This window comes from Motacilla alba, chromosome 26 (assembly GCF_015832195.1).
Source record: "Motacilla alba alba isolate MOTALB_02 chromosome 26, Motacilla_alba_V1.0_pri, whole genome shotgun sequence".
Classification (NCBI taxonomy): domain Eukaryota; kingdom Metazoa; phylum Chordata; class Aves; order Passeriformes; family Motacillidae; genus Motacilla; species Motacilla alba.
The window spans coordinates 4023681-4036498 of record NC_052041.1 but is presented as its reverse complement, the minus strand read 5'-3'; the positions used below and the strand labels follow the sequence as shown (position 1 = coordinate 4036498).

Here is a 12818-nt window from a genome sequence, read left to right as displayed (position 1 = left end):
TCCCTAAAAACCTGGCAATCCCATTTCAGTGAGAGAAATTCTTTCTCTTTCCACGAGAGCTTTGTGTTGGCAAATCTGGCTGGGACCTCTCCAGCTGCCGCTTTCCACCTGCTCCAGGTGCTCTGGGCAGTCCCACCCGGGTGTCCCTTCCCTCGCTGGCGGATCCGGGAGCGGTGACAAGTGACAGTGTGCTCGCCTGCTTATCCTGGAGGCTGCTGCCCCTCTTCCAGGAAGGAGAAGAATTCCACGGGCCTTGAGGATGGAGCTGAAGGCAGCTGCACATCCCAGCGTGGGGCACCCTGTGCCCCGTGTCCCCTCGTGTCCCCTCGTGTCCCCTCCCCGCGGTGGCCTGGCCCTGCTGGCTCTGCAGGCTGAGCTCCAGCGCCATCCCAACGCCCCCGGGAAGCTTTGGGGATCAACAGCCGCTCCCAGCCCATTGTTTCTCGTGGGTTGTTCCGTGCTGGAGCCATTAAATGCCAATCGTGGTGCCAGGACGGAAATTCGGGATTTCAGGGTTCGCATCCCGCTGATTTTCCCTCTTTTTTGGGAAAACTTCCCCAGAGCGGTGCCTGCGCTGAGGCACTTTGAGAAATCCATGATATTCGTTTTTGGCGGAGTGGGAGCGCAGGGAAGGGCCGGGGGCGTTCGGGGCTGCCCCGCGGTCCCCGGAGCTCGGGTGACACTTTTGGGATGCTCCCGGCGCAGTGTCGCAGCTTCCTCTAGTGGCCGTGGGGGAAACGCTTCCGAGGAGCATCCGGGCTGGCACTGGGAGGCGAGGAGGGAATTCGGGAATTCGGGAATTCGAGAATGAGGGAATTCGGGAATTCGAGAATGAGGGAATTCGAGAATGAGGGAATTCGGGAATTCGGGAATTCGAGAATTCGAGAATGAGGGAATTCGGGAATTCGGGAATTTGGGAATTCGAGAATGAGGGAATTTGAGAATGAGGGAATTCGGGAATTCGAGAATTCGGGAATTCAGGAATTCGGGAATCCGAGTCCTCTCATCCCTTCGGTTCTGTGATTTGGGGTCTGTTTTTCCCCGTGGATGTTTTGTTCGGGTTGGGAATGTTTCCCCAGTCTGTTGTGTCCTTTATGGAACCCGGTAAAGGCGGATTTTATGGATTTTCCTTTGGGTCTGACACTTTCTGCTGGGCTTTCCCCATGGATGCAGAGCAGCAGGTGGGAAACTGGACTGGGACACCCGGTGATAGGAACAGAGCTTCTCCCCAAAATCCCACTGATAGGAGCAGAGCTTCTCCCCAAAATCCCACTGATAGGAGCAGAGCTTCTCCCCAAAATCCCACTGATAGGAGCAGAGCTTCTCCCCAAAATCCCACTGATAGGAGCAGAGCTTCTCCCCAAAATCCCACTGATAGGAGCAGAGCTTCTCCCCAAAATCCCACTGATAGGAGCAGAGCTTCTCCCCAAAATCCCACTGATAGGAGCAGAGCTTCTCCCCAAGAACTGCCAATAGGAACAGAGCTTCTCCAGTGCTCCATTGTCTCATCTGGGAGGCTTTTTTCTTTTCTAGCCCATTTCAGGTGCCTGCTTTTCCCTCGGGGAAGGAGGCGAGGCTGGAATCCCTGTGAGCTCTGCCTGCCCTTCAGGGAGGGGAAAGGGGAGGTTCTGAAGGTTAAAGGATCATTATTTCTGCAGAGACTCAAGCGTGTTTGTTTTTTTCTGAGGAATTCTTGTTTCTCTTACCTCAGCTGCGCTGTTTACTGGCAGAAAAACCAAACCAGGGGTGGCATTTCCAGCTCCCTGCTTTCTCATTGTCTCTCTGCGTGACTCTGCTCAGCCCTCTCAAGCGGAGGATCATTAATGAATGACTGCTAATGAGCCCATTTCCTAATTCCAGCCCCTGGGAAGGCTGCCCTCAGTCTTTCTGGGGATTCTGTCTTTTCCCCAAACTTGGCTGGTCTGGAAGTGCTGCTCACAGGCAGCAGAACAGGTTTGGGTTCTGCTGCTTCATTCGTGGGAGCCCTGGCAGCTTTGAAGTTGGCAATTACAGGCCAGGGGATGGAAACGGCTCCTTGGGAAGATGGGATTTCATTTGTTTTCCTTCCCAGAGTGAATGGGATTTTTCCAGCTGAAAGGCCGAGATGCTTCAGTGTCACCTCGAGCTCCTGCTGTCATTGTCACCCGTGGTCCTGGCCACGGAACATTTCTGATGGGGCAGAGAAGCAGAGGTGCCCCGGGGGCTGAGCTGCTCTGAGCCAGGGCTGGCTGTGCAGTTGTTCCTTTGGGTGATTGTAGGAATGTGCCCCCTATGGACAGAGGGACAGAGCTTTCCTCTGTCCCCCAAAAAGGAAAGAGCCCAGAACTTTCTCCCAGTGATCAGGTAGAAAAATCACTGATAGGACCTTGGGGCTTCACCTCAAGTTTGGGGACAGCTAATTGGCCATGAGCCAAAAGGTCCCGCCTGGGCCATTGAGTAGAAAAGGACAGAACCAAGAAACCAAATCACTTTTGTGAGGTGTCTTTACCAGGAGCACAAGCCTGTGGCACCTGGATCGGTTTGAGTTTGTTATTTTGCCTTTATTAAACCTTTTTTGCTCCTGACGCTGTCACATCAGCCTCCTGCTCCTTTCATGCCTCCCAAAGAATGCTGAGCTATTCTGGGGTGTAGCGTTGGGGTGTTGAGAGCTCATCAGATCAGCTCCAAACCCCAGGAAAATCTTTCTAGGTAATTCCAGGGAAAGCCAGGCAGGGCCTGTCTGAAGAGCAGCTCTGTGACCTGAGCAGGGCTCCTGGCTTGCCTTGAAGTGTGGAACTGAACAGGATAAATGGAAGGGGGTGGGTGTGGTTTTTGTGGGAGAGGGAAAGAAATGAGAATTCTGACTTTATGTTTAGAAGGTTGATTTATTATATTATGATATACATTATATTAAAAAAGTTGAACTAAAACTATGCTAACAAAATTTAAAAATATTAAAAAGTAAAATGAAAATAAAATGAAATAAATAACAAAACCTTGTAGCTCTTAAAGAGTTTGAATTAACTGCATCCTTGATTGGTTGTTAAATAAAAACACTTAACACAGACCAATCAAGGAAACACTTATTACATTCCACGACAACAAATAATCATTATTTACATTTCTTTCCTAAAATTCCTCAACTTCTCAAAAGAAGAAAATCCTAACAAAGGATTCTCATACAAATATCTTAAGAACAGGTGGTTGTCCCTGCTGGTGACCCACGGGGAGACCCTTACAAGACAGTTCCTGGTGCTGCTTCCCTCTGCCAGTTTGAAGCCATTTCCTTTGTCCTTTCCTTGCCCAAAATTCCTCTCCAGCTCCCTTTGGGCCCCTTTGGGTTTTGATCATCAAGAAGTGGCTGATCCTCCCCTGGTTTGGGAATCTGAAGGCCTGACCTGGAGCCCACCCATGCGTTTACGGTTTATTTACCCATCTTTTGCTCACAGGAAAAAGAGGAATCTTTATTTTGATGTGAAGGAAGCTGTTCCTGTGTACTGTGGCCTCTGTTTTGGAAACAAAACACTAAAAGCAGCTCGTGGAGGATCCGAGCGCTCCCGTGGGTTCATAAACACAGCTGCTCTGGGGGCAGAGCATCCCAGCCTGGTCTGGGTTTGAAGAATCTTAAAAAAATCATCCTAATCCACCCCTGCCATGGGCAGGGACACCTCCCACCATCCCAGATTGCTCCGAGCCCCATCCAGCCTGGCCTGGGACACTTCCAGGGATCCAGGGGCAGCCACAGCTTCTCTGGGAATTCCACCAGCCCCTCCCCACCCTCACAGGGAAGAATTCCTTCCTAATATCCAACCTAAATTTCCTCCCTTTCAGCCTGAACCCATTCCCCCTTGTCCCTCACTCCAGGTCCTGGTGAGCAGCCCCTGCAGGTCCTGGAAGGGGCCGTGAGGTCTCCACGGAACCTCCCCTGCTCCGGCTTCCAGGGGCTCCCCTGGAGTGCTGGGCTCACCCGCTGCAGAATCCCGGGAAAGGCGTGGAGAGATGGGATTCCCTGAGCTGGAGCTGGGCCACCAGGCCAACCGAGGAGAGAAACTGAGAGCAAAGCAGAGGGAGTGGCCCGAGCCAGGCCCCGGGGGAAATCCTGGACATCCCCCGGGATCACCGGGCCTCTGCTGCTGGAAACCCCAAATCCCGAATTCCTGCTGCAGCAACTCCCTCAGGTGCTTTTTCCAAGACTGTCTTGCTTGGATTTGGGATGCCAGCAGTCCTGGAGGAGCTCTGGAAAATATCTGGGTAACAGCCCCTCTGCCAGAAAATATTTCAGTCATTTCAAAAAAGCTTTGGTTTGTTTGCTAAAAAATATTTAGATTGTGACCAAACCCATTTTGGTCCGTTTTCTAAAGAGTATTTCTCAGAGTAGTATAAATTATTAAGAGTATTTCTCAGTATTATAAATTATTAAGAGTATTTCTCAGAGTATTTTACCCATTCTGAGTTATAACTCAGAAAGTTTGGGTGCTTGTTGGAAATTTGGGAGCCGTGTGCTCGTGTTTTATTGTTTTCACGGAAAGAAAAAGCAAACAAGGAATTTTTTGGACTTTCTGGGAGGATGTGGAGTGTGGGTTAAACCCTGAGGGTGGGTGGCGCCTTCCTGGGGGTTGCAGCACCTGCCTTTGGATGTGGGATGGGGAGGGAACCGTGTGCTCCTCAAAATGAACCAAAGAATGGGGAAATTGGGTGATTTCTCTTCGGACAGAGAAAGGAGCAGCAGGTAGGACATGGAAACGAGCTCATGCCCTGGAGTGAAGGTCTGGGATGGTGAGGAAGAGGAGAAGGCAGGGCTGCTCTGGGGAACGCCTCGGAGCAAGGCAGAGAAGGAACCTGGGACCACCTTGGAGGGAATGAGAGGAGGAACCTGGGGACCATCACGGAAGAAATGAAACAAGGAACCTGGGGACCATCCTGGAAAAACGGACAGAAGGAACCTGGGGTCCATCCTGGAGGAAATGAGAGGAGGAACCTGGGGACCACCTTGGAGGAAACGAGAAAAGAAACCTGGAGAACATCATGGAAAAAGGAAGGAGCCTGAGGATCACCTTGGAGGAAATGAGAGAAGGAACCTGGGGACCACCCTGGAGGAAATCAGAGGAAGAACCTTCAGACCACCCTGGAAAAACAGAGAGAAAGAACCTGGAGATCACCCTGGAGGAAATGAGAGAAGGAACCTGGGAACCATCCTGGAGGAAACAAAAGGAGGAACCTGGGGACCACCCTGGAGGAAATCAGAGGAAGAACCTGAGGACCACTCTGGAGGAAATGAGAGAGGGACCTGGAGACCACCTTGGAGGAAATGAAACAAGGAACCTGGGGACCACCCTGGAAAACCAGAGAGAAGGAATTGGGGTCCATCCTGGAGGAAACAAGAGGAGGAACCCGGGGTCCATCCTGGAGGACAGGAGGACCCTGATGGGCTCCATCTCCTTGCCGCGTGTCCTCTCGGCCTCCACCGCGCTCTCTCAGCGGCGGAAGGAGAGCAGACAAAAGCCTTTCCCTGCCTCGCCAAGAGCCGCGGGTCCCTTTGTCCTGGGGCAGGGTTTGGCGAGCAGCTCCCGGGTTTTTGGCGAGCGGCTCCCGGGATTTTGGCGAGCGCAGCGCGGTGACGTCGGGTCCCCGCTCCCCGATAAGCGCTGCCCCTTATCGCACGGCTGCCCTTTGATGTGGCCCCCGAGGGCGCCGATGTCGCGGGATGGGCACAGAGCGGCCCCTGAGGCCGCCCGGGAGGTGCCGGGGGCGGCGGAGGTCGGCGGATCAGAGCCGGCGCTGCCTCCCGGGATAAAAGCGGCCAGCGGCGGCCGTGCCCGGCTGCTGCCGCCTCCCCAGGGCTGCGAGGCACCATGAAGTGGCTGCCGGTGCTCCTGGCGTGCCTGCAGCTGGCCGAGGGGGCGGTCAGGTGGGTGAGAGGGCGGAGGAGGGAGCGAGGGGATGGGGAGGTGATGGGGACGAGGGGTGTGCACAGGGGGCACAGCCCGGGGCAGCTGCTGGGCCATGGAGAGATCCTGGGGTGTGGAGAGATCCTGGGGTATGGAGGGATCCTGGGATGTGGAGGGATCCGGGGCAGGGAGAGATCCTGGGATGTGGAGAGATCCTGGGATGTGGAGAGATCCTGGGCATGGAGAGATCCTGGGATGTGGAGAGATCCTGGGCATGGAGAGATCCTGGGCATGGAGAGATCCTGGGATGTGGAGAGATCCTGGGCGTGGAGAGATCCTGGGCATGGAGAGATCCTGGGGCGTGGAGAGCAGATCCTGGGATGTGGCGAACTCCTGGGGCATCTGGAGAACTCCTGGGGCATGGAGATCAGTTCCTGGGGATCTGGAGAACTCCTGGGGCATCTGGAGAACTCCTGGGGCATGGAGATCAGTTCCTGGGATGTGGAGAACTCCTGGGGATCTGGAGAGCTCCTGGGGCATGGAGAGCTCCTGTCATGTCTCAAAGGAGCCCAGAGAGCCGAGCCTTTGAAAGTGCTGAACTCTTCTTTCGTGCTGCACTCTGTTGTGCCTGTGTCCGTGCAGGATCAGCCTGAAGAAAGGCCTGTCCATCCGGGACAAGATGAGGGCAGCTGGCGTGCTGGAGGACTTCCTGAAGCACATCAAATACGACTCGGTGAAGAAATACCAGCCCAGCCAGGGCTCCGTGGTGAGGGAGCCCATAGCCAACCACCTGGACGTGAGTGCCCCCCGCTCCCCTGCTGCCTGTCCTTCCTCCTTCCCAGCTGCCACGGCAATCTGGACACCCTGAGCCTCCAGCAGTGAGAAACTGCTTTTTCCCCACCCTTAAATTGCTTTTTCCCCACCCTTAAATTGTTTTCACCCCACTCTTAAATTGCTTTTCCCCACTCTTAAATTGTTTTCCCCCCACTCTTAAATTGTTTTCCCCCCAATCTTAAATTGTTTTCCCCCACCATTAAATTGCTTTTCCCCCCACCCTTAAATTGCTTTTCCCCCACTCTTTTAACTTCTGTTTCGAACCTCAGAGAAGTTTACCCCCAGCCACAAAGAGCCAGGCTTTTCTGTATGAAACAAACCCACAATAATTATGAAATATTTCATTTTTTGGGCGAGTAGAGGCAGGGTGAGAGCTCAGCCTGCTCCTGCCTGGGGGAAACCTGGTCTGTCCCCGAGCCCGTGGCCAATGTGAATTCCCTTTTTTTCCCAGTCCTCCTACTTTGGGGAGATCAGCATCGGGGAGCCCCCCCAGAAGTTCCTGGTGCTCTTTGACACCGGCTCCTCCAACCTGTGGGTGCCCTCCACGGACTGCAAGAGTCCTGCTTGCTGTGAGTAGCCCAGGATGCTGTGAGCAGAGCTATTCCTGCTCCTAGGAGTAATTAATTAGCAATTAGTATCTAATTTTCTAATAATCCAACTATCCCGGCACTGCGGGGCTCGAGGCTCGATGCGTTTCAGAGCACCCCAGGATGGGTTTAGGTGCCACAGGTGCCCAAAGCCACCTCCTTGTCCCTGTTCTTCTGCCTCCTTCCCCTGTCACCTTGGGGACATCACGATGCCAGACCAAAAATGATCCCGGGATGCTGATCTGGGGTGGCTGGTGCCTTCCTTGGGAAGCCCAGAGCCCTCAGATCCCCACAGCCATCCCAGCGACCCCAGGGGTGCTCCCTGGCCACCGCAGGAATCATCACAATGCCAAAAAAATGACCCTGAGCAGAACAGGACCTGATCCCTGGGGATTATCCCAAGGAGCACCCAGCAGTGACAACCCAGTGATGGAGCACCCAGCAGTGACATCCCACTGATGGAGCACCCAGCAGTGACATCCCACTGATGGAGCACCCAGCAGTGACATCCCACTGCAGAACAGGACCTGATCCCTGGGGATTACCCCAAGGGAGCATCCAGCAGTGACATCCCACTGATGGAGCACCCAGCAGTGACATCCCACTGATGGAGCACCCAGCAGTGACATCCCACTGCAGCCCATGCCCAGGGCTTTTCCCTCCTCTCCCCCCTGCAGTCAACCACGCCAAGTTCAAGCCCAGCGCCTCGGCCACCTTCACCCCCGGTGGCCAGTCCTACTCCGTGTCCTACGGCAGCGGCTCCGTCACCATCGCGCTGGGCTCCGACACGCTCAGGGTGAGTGTCCCCCGTGCCACCCCTGCTGTGCCCGGCCCAGGTGTCCCCAGCAGGAGCAGCCCGAGGGCCGATCTGTCCTGTCTTGGACTTGGACAAACCCTGGCAGATGGACAGAAAGCGTTCAGTGCCACCCTCAGTCCCCCAGCTGGCCTTTGGCTGGGTTTTAACCCAAATCCTGGGGGTTTTTCCCAATCTTCCCCTCTGCTGGCACCAGCAGTGCCTTTGGAGCAGCAGCCCCCGCTGAGATCCCGTTCCCCTGCAGATCCAGAGCATCACTGTCACACAGCAGGAGCTGGGGCTCAGCCAGGACGAGCCCACGCAGCCGTTCTACTTCGCGGACTTCGACGGCATCCTGGGCATGGCCTTCCCCTCGCTGGCCGTGGGGGGCATGGCCACGCCTCTGGGGGGGATGCTGGAGCAGAACCAGCTCGCCGAGCCGCTCTTCAGCTTCTACTTCTCACGGTGACGACCTTTCAGGGCCCTCTGCACGTCCTGGTGTGCCTACCTGCACGTCATGGTGTCCCCTGCCTGCATTTGGTGGTGTCCCCTGTTTGCACGTCCTGGTGTCCCTTACCCGCCATCCTGGTGTGCCCTGCCCACATGTCCTGGTGTGCCCTGCCCTCACATCCTGGTGTCCCCTGTCTGCCCATCCTGGTGTCCCCTGCCCTCACATCCTGGTGTCCCCTGTCTGCCCATCCTGGTGTCCCTTATCTGCACGTCCTGGTGTCCACTACCTGCATTTTGTGGTGTCCCCTGCCCTCACACCCTGGTGTCCCCTGTCTGCCCATCCTGGTGTCCCCTGCCCTCACACCCTGGTGTCCCCTGTCTGCCCATCCTGGTGTCCCCTGCCTGTCCCCCTGAGGGTTCCTTGGGGATTTATCCCTCTCCAGCCCACATCTGCCACACGGATCTCCTGATCTCTGCTGCTGTGCCTCTGTTTTTTCACAGCCAGCCCACCTACGAGTACGGGGGAGAGCTCATCCTCGGGGGCGTCGACCCTCAGCTCTTCCAGGGGGACATCACGTGGGCACCGGTGACACAGACGCTTTACTGGCAGGTGGCACTTGAGGAGTGAGTGGTGTTTGTACCTCTGGCCGTCGCTCCCCGGTTCAGCTGCTGCTTTGCAGGGCTCCAGGCTTGATGCTTCGGGTTTAGGGGTGCCCAAAGCCACGTCCTTGTCCCCGTTGTCCTGCCAGGGTTGCCATCGGGCAGTCAGCGACCAGCTGGTGCAGCCAGGGCTGCCAGGCCATCGTGGACACGGGGACGTTCCTGCTGACCGTGCCCCAGGAGTACATCGAGAGCATCCTGGAGGCCCTGGGAGCCCAGGAGACCAGCTATGGGGTGAGTGTGGGGATTTTGGGGGGGTCTGGAGCGGTGGGGAGCCTGCATGGCAATCAGAGCCCTGGGCTGGACCAGGTCCCACAAAACTCACGTGGCACCAGCAGGAAAAGGGAGGGGACAGGAGCATGAGGGGACATCAGGCTGAGAAAGGCAGGATGCTCAGCCTGGAGGAGAGAACATTGCGTGGAAACCTCACAGCCCGTCCCAGGATCTGAAGGGGCCACAGGGAAGCCAGAGAGGGACTGGGGACAAGGGCCTGGAGGGACAGGGCAAGGGGGGATGGGTTCAGGTGGAGAGAGAGGGAATCCAGGGTTGATACGGGGAAGGGATTCCTCCCTGTGAGGGTGAGGAAGGGCTGGGGTGGATGTGATCCCTGGAAGTGTCCAAGGCCAGGCTGGAGCACCCTGGGACACTGGAACCACGGCAGGGGGTGGCGCTGGGCGACCTTTAAATTCCCTTCCCACCCAAACCGTTCCATGATTCCTGTGTGGCCCTGCCAGGGGTGGAGCGCGTGTCACCCCGCGTCCCCGGCGTGCCACCAGCCCGTGTCTCTGTCCCCACAGTACGCGGTGGACTGCAACGACACCCAGAGCATGCCCCCCATCACCTTCGGCATCGGCGGCGCTCGCCTCGCGCTCTCCCCGGCCGCCTACGTCCTGAACGTACGTGGGGGACCCAGCCCGAGGGCTCCCGAGGGCTCCCCGGGTACCGGGAACATCCCGAGAGTTCCCAAGAGTTCCCAAGTCACCGGGAACATCCCAAGGCACCGGGAACATCCCGAGATTTCCCAAGAGTTCCCAAGTCACCGGGAACATCCCAAGGCACCGGGAACATCCCGAGTGTTCCTGAGAGTTCCCCAGGCACCGGGAACATCCCAAGGCACCGGGAACATCCCAAGAGTTCCCGAGAGTTCCTCAGGCACCGGGAACATCCCGAGAGTTCCTGAGAGTTCCTCAGGCACTGGGAACATCCTGAGAATTCCCAAGAGTTCCCCAGGCACTCGGAACATCCCCAAAGTTCCCAAGAGTTCCCCAGGCACTGGGAACTTCCCAAGGCACCGGGAACATCCCAGGAATTCCTGAGAGTTCCCAAGGCACCGGGAACATCGTGAGCATTCCCGAGGCACTGGGAACATCCTGAGCATTCCTGAGGCACCGGGAACATCCCGAGCGTTCCCGAGGCCCCGGGAAGAGCCCACAGCTCCGTGGCCAGCGGCGCTGTTCTCCCTGCGCTGCTGGAGGTGCTGACCCCCCGTTATTCCCCCTCCAGAGCAATGGCTACTGCACCCTGGCCATCGAGGTCACCTACCTGCCCTCCCAGGACGGGCAGCCCCTCTGGATCCTGGGGAACGTTTTCCTGAAGGAATATTACACCGCCTTCGACATGGCCAACAACCGCGTGGGCTTCGCCCTGTCGGCCTAGAGGAAGCGAATCCCAGCCCCTCTCCCGGCTCAGGGGGTGCCACAGCATTCCCAGGGACCTTTCTGTTCCTTCCCGTCCCCATCCCTCGGGATCTGTGCGTCGCATCCTGTAGCAAATAAACCCTGCCATCCCAAACGGTCTCTGAGCTCCTGGGTTTGTGGGGAGCAGCCTGAGGGGCTCCTCCGTGGCTCACGATTCCCTGCTCCGGCCAGGTAAGTGCTGGGATGAGCTCCAGGCGCTGGGATGAACCCCCAGGGATGGGCAGTGCCCACCTGCAACCCTCGGGAAACCTCAGAGGGGAAGGCCCTGAGCCTCCCTGCAGCTGGAAAAGCTTTGCCAGATCCCTGTGGATTCCGAGGCCACCAGGTGAGTCACGACACCCAAATGACCCCTGGGACCCGAAACGGAGCTGCTCAGCCTGGGAAAACTGCACTGGAATATCGGGAATGGCAGGGTGTGGCCCAAGGGGATGTGGAACACCCCGGGCAGGGGGAGGTTGGTGACCCCGCTGTTTCCCACAGTTTCTGAGAAGTTCTTTATCACCAGAGCTGAGTCACGACACCCAAATCACTCCCGAGACCTGAAAAAAGCCTGGGAAAACCGCACTGGAATATCGGGAATTGCGAGGAGGCGTGGCCCAAGGGGATGGGGAACACCCTGGAGAGGGGGAGGTTGGTGACCCCGCTCTTTCCCAGCATCCAGAGCAGTTTTTAGTTTTTTTAGCAGCTCTTCATCACCGGAGCTCGCTCTCAGACGCGTTCAGGGCTCTGTCACCTCCCGGGGGAAGGACGCGAAGTGCTCCGAGCTTTGAGTCAAAATATTGACACAGGCTGAGACGGGGATTAGGCGGGCACGGACAGCAGGGAAGGGCCTTCCTCATCCTCCTCCTCTTCCTCCTCCTCTTCCCTCTGGAATGGGAATTTTCTGCTGGATACAGGGTGGCAGGAGGGGACAGGCAGAGGCTGACCACGTCCCCGCTGCTCTTTTGTCCCCTCTGCTCCCTGCAGGACCTGCCCAGGCCAAGGCAGACCCATCAGGAACCTGGTGGGGATTTCCAGAGCTTCTGAAGACTCCCAGCATCATTCCACGCCCAAAAGCTGCCAGCGGGTCCGCAGGCACCTGGAACACTCTTGGAACACTCCTGCCCATTCCCAGAACGCCAGCAGCAGGAATTTCCACTTGCTGGAAGGGGTGTGTGTGGTTGTGCCCTTGATTTCCGGAAAGCTGGAGCTGGGGCTGAAGGCGGGAGAAGAAAAAAAAAAAAAACCCAAACCTTTAATTGGGTGATAACGACGGCGTTTGGCTTTTATCGATGTTTGTCCCGTGTTTGGTCCGGGGGTGAGGAGGGAAATCGGGGTGGATGTGGGGAAACAAAGAGCTGTAGGATCGGGGTGCAAGGAGTGGTAAAACCCCGGTGCAAGGAGCTCACGATCCCCCTGGGGTCCCAATCCAAAGGGATGCAGGATCCGTGTCCAAAAGGGATGCAGGGAGCTCCATGATCCCCCTGGGGTCCCAATCCACAGGGATGTAGGATCCTGGTGTGAGGAGCTCCACAATCCCCGTGTGGTCCCAGTCCAAAGGGATGCAGGAATCGGGTCCAAAAGGGATGCAGGGAGCTCCACGATCCCCCCGTGGTCCCAATCCAAAGGGATGCAGGATCCAGGTCCAAAAGGGATGCAGGGAGCTCCAGGATCCCCCTGTGGTCCCAGTCCAAAGGGATGCAGGATCGTGGTGCTAAGGGATGCAGAATCCTGGTGCAAGGAGCTCCACGATCCCCCCGTGCTCCTGACAGAAATGGATGCACCACCCTGGCTCACGGGACTGCACAACCCCAGCACAGCGCTGCCTTCACCTCCCACCCATCCCTCCTCTCCCGACCCCTTTTTGGGGTGGAAACACGCAGTTTAGGGGAGAAAAACAAACATTTCTGGGGAGGACGCTCCCCCTTTTCCGGGCAGGAAAGCGCCAAGC

The 12818-nt window shown here is 56.8% G+C and overlaps 1 protein-coding gene across 1 annotated transcript; it reads left to right on the top strand.

Moving 5' to 3' along the window:
* The first annotated feature begins 5731 nt into the window (after positions 1 to 5731).
* PGC (progastricsin) lies at positions 5732 to 10906 on the top strand. The gene is made up of 9 exons (XM_038162464.1): positions 5732 to 5887; positions 6510 to 6663; positions 7153 to 7270; positions 7966 to 8084; positions 8347 to 8546; positions 9033 to 9155; positions 9281 to 9425; positions 9989 to 10087; positions 10695 to 10906. Exons 1-9 carry the CDS (start codon positions 5832 to 5834, stop codon positions 10845 to 10847), a joined length of 1167 nt encoding a protein of 388 aa, XP_038018392.1. The 5' UTR covers positions 5732 to 5831; the 3' UTR covers positions 10848 to 10906.
* Positions 10907 to 12818: the final 1912 nt, after the last annotated feature.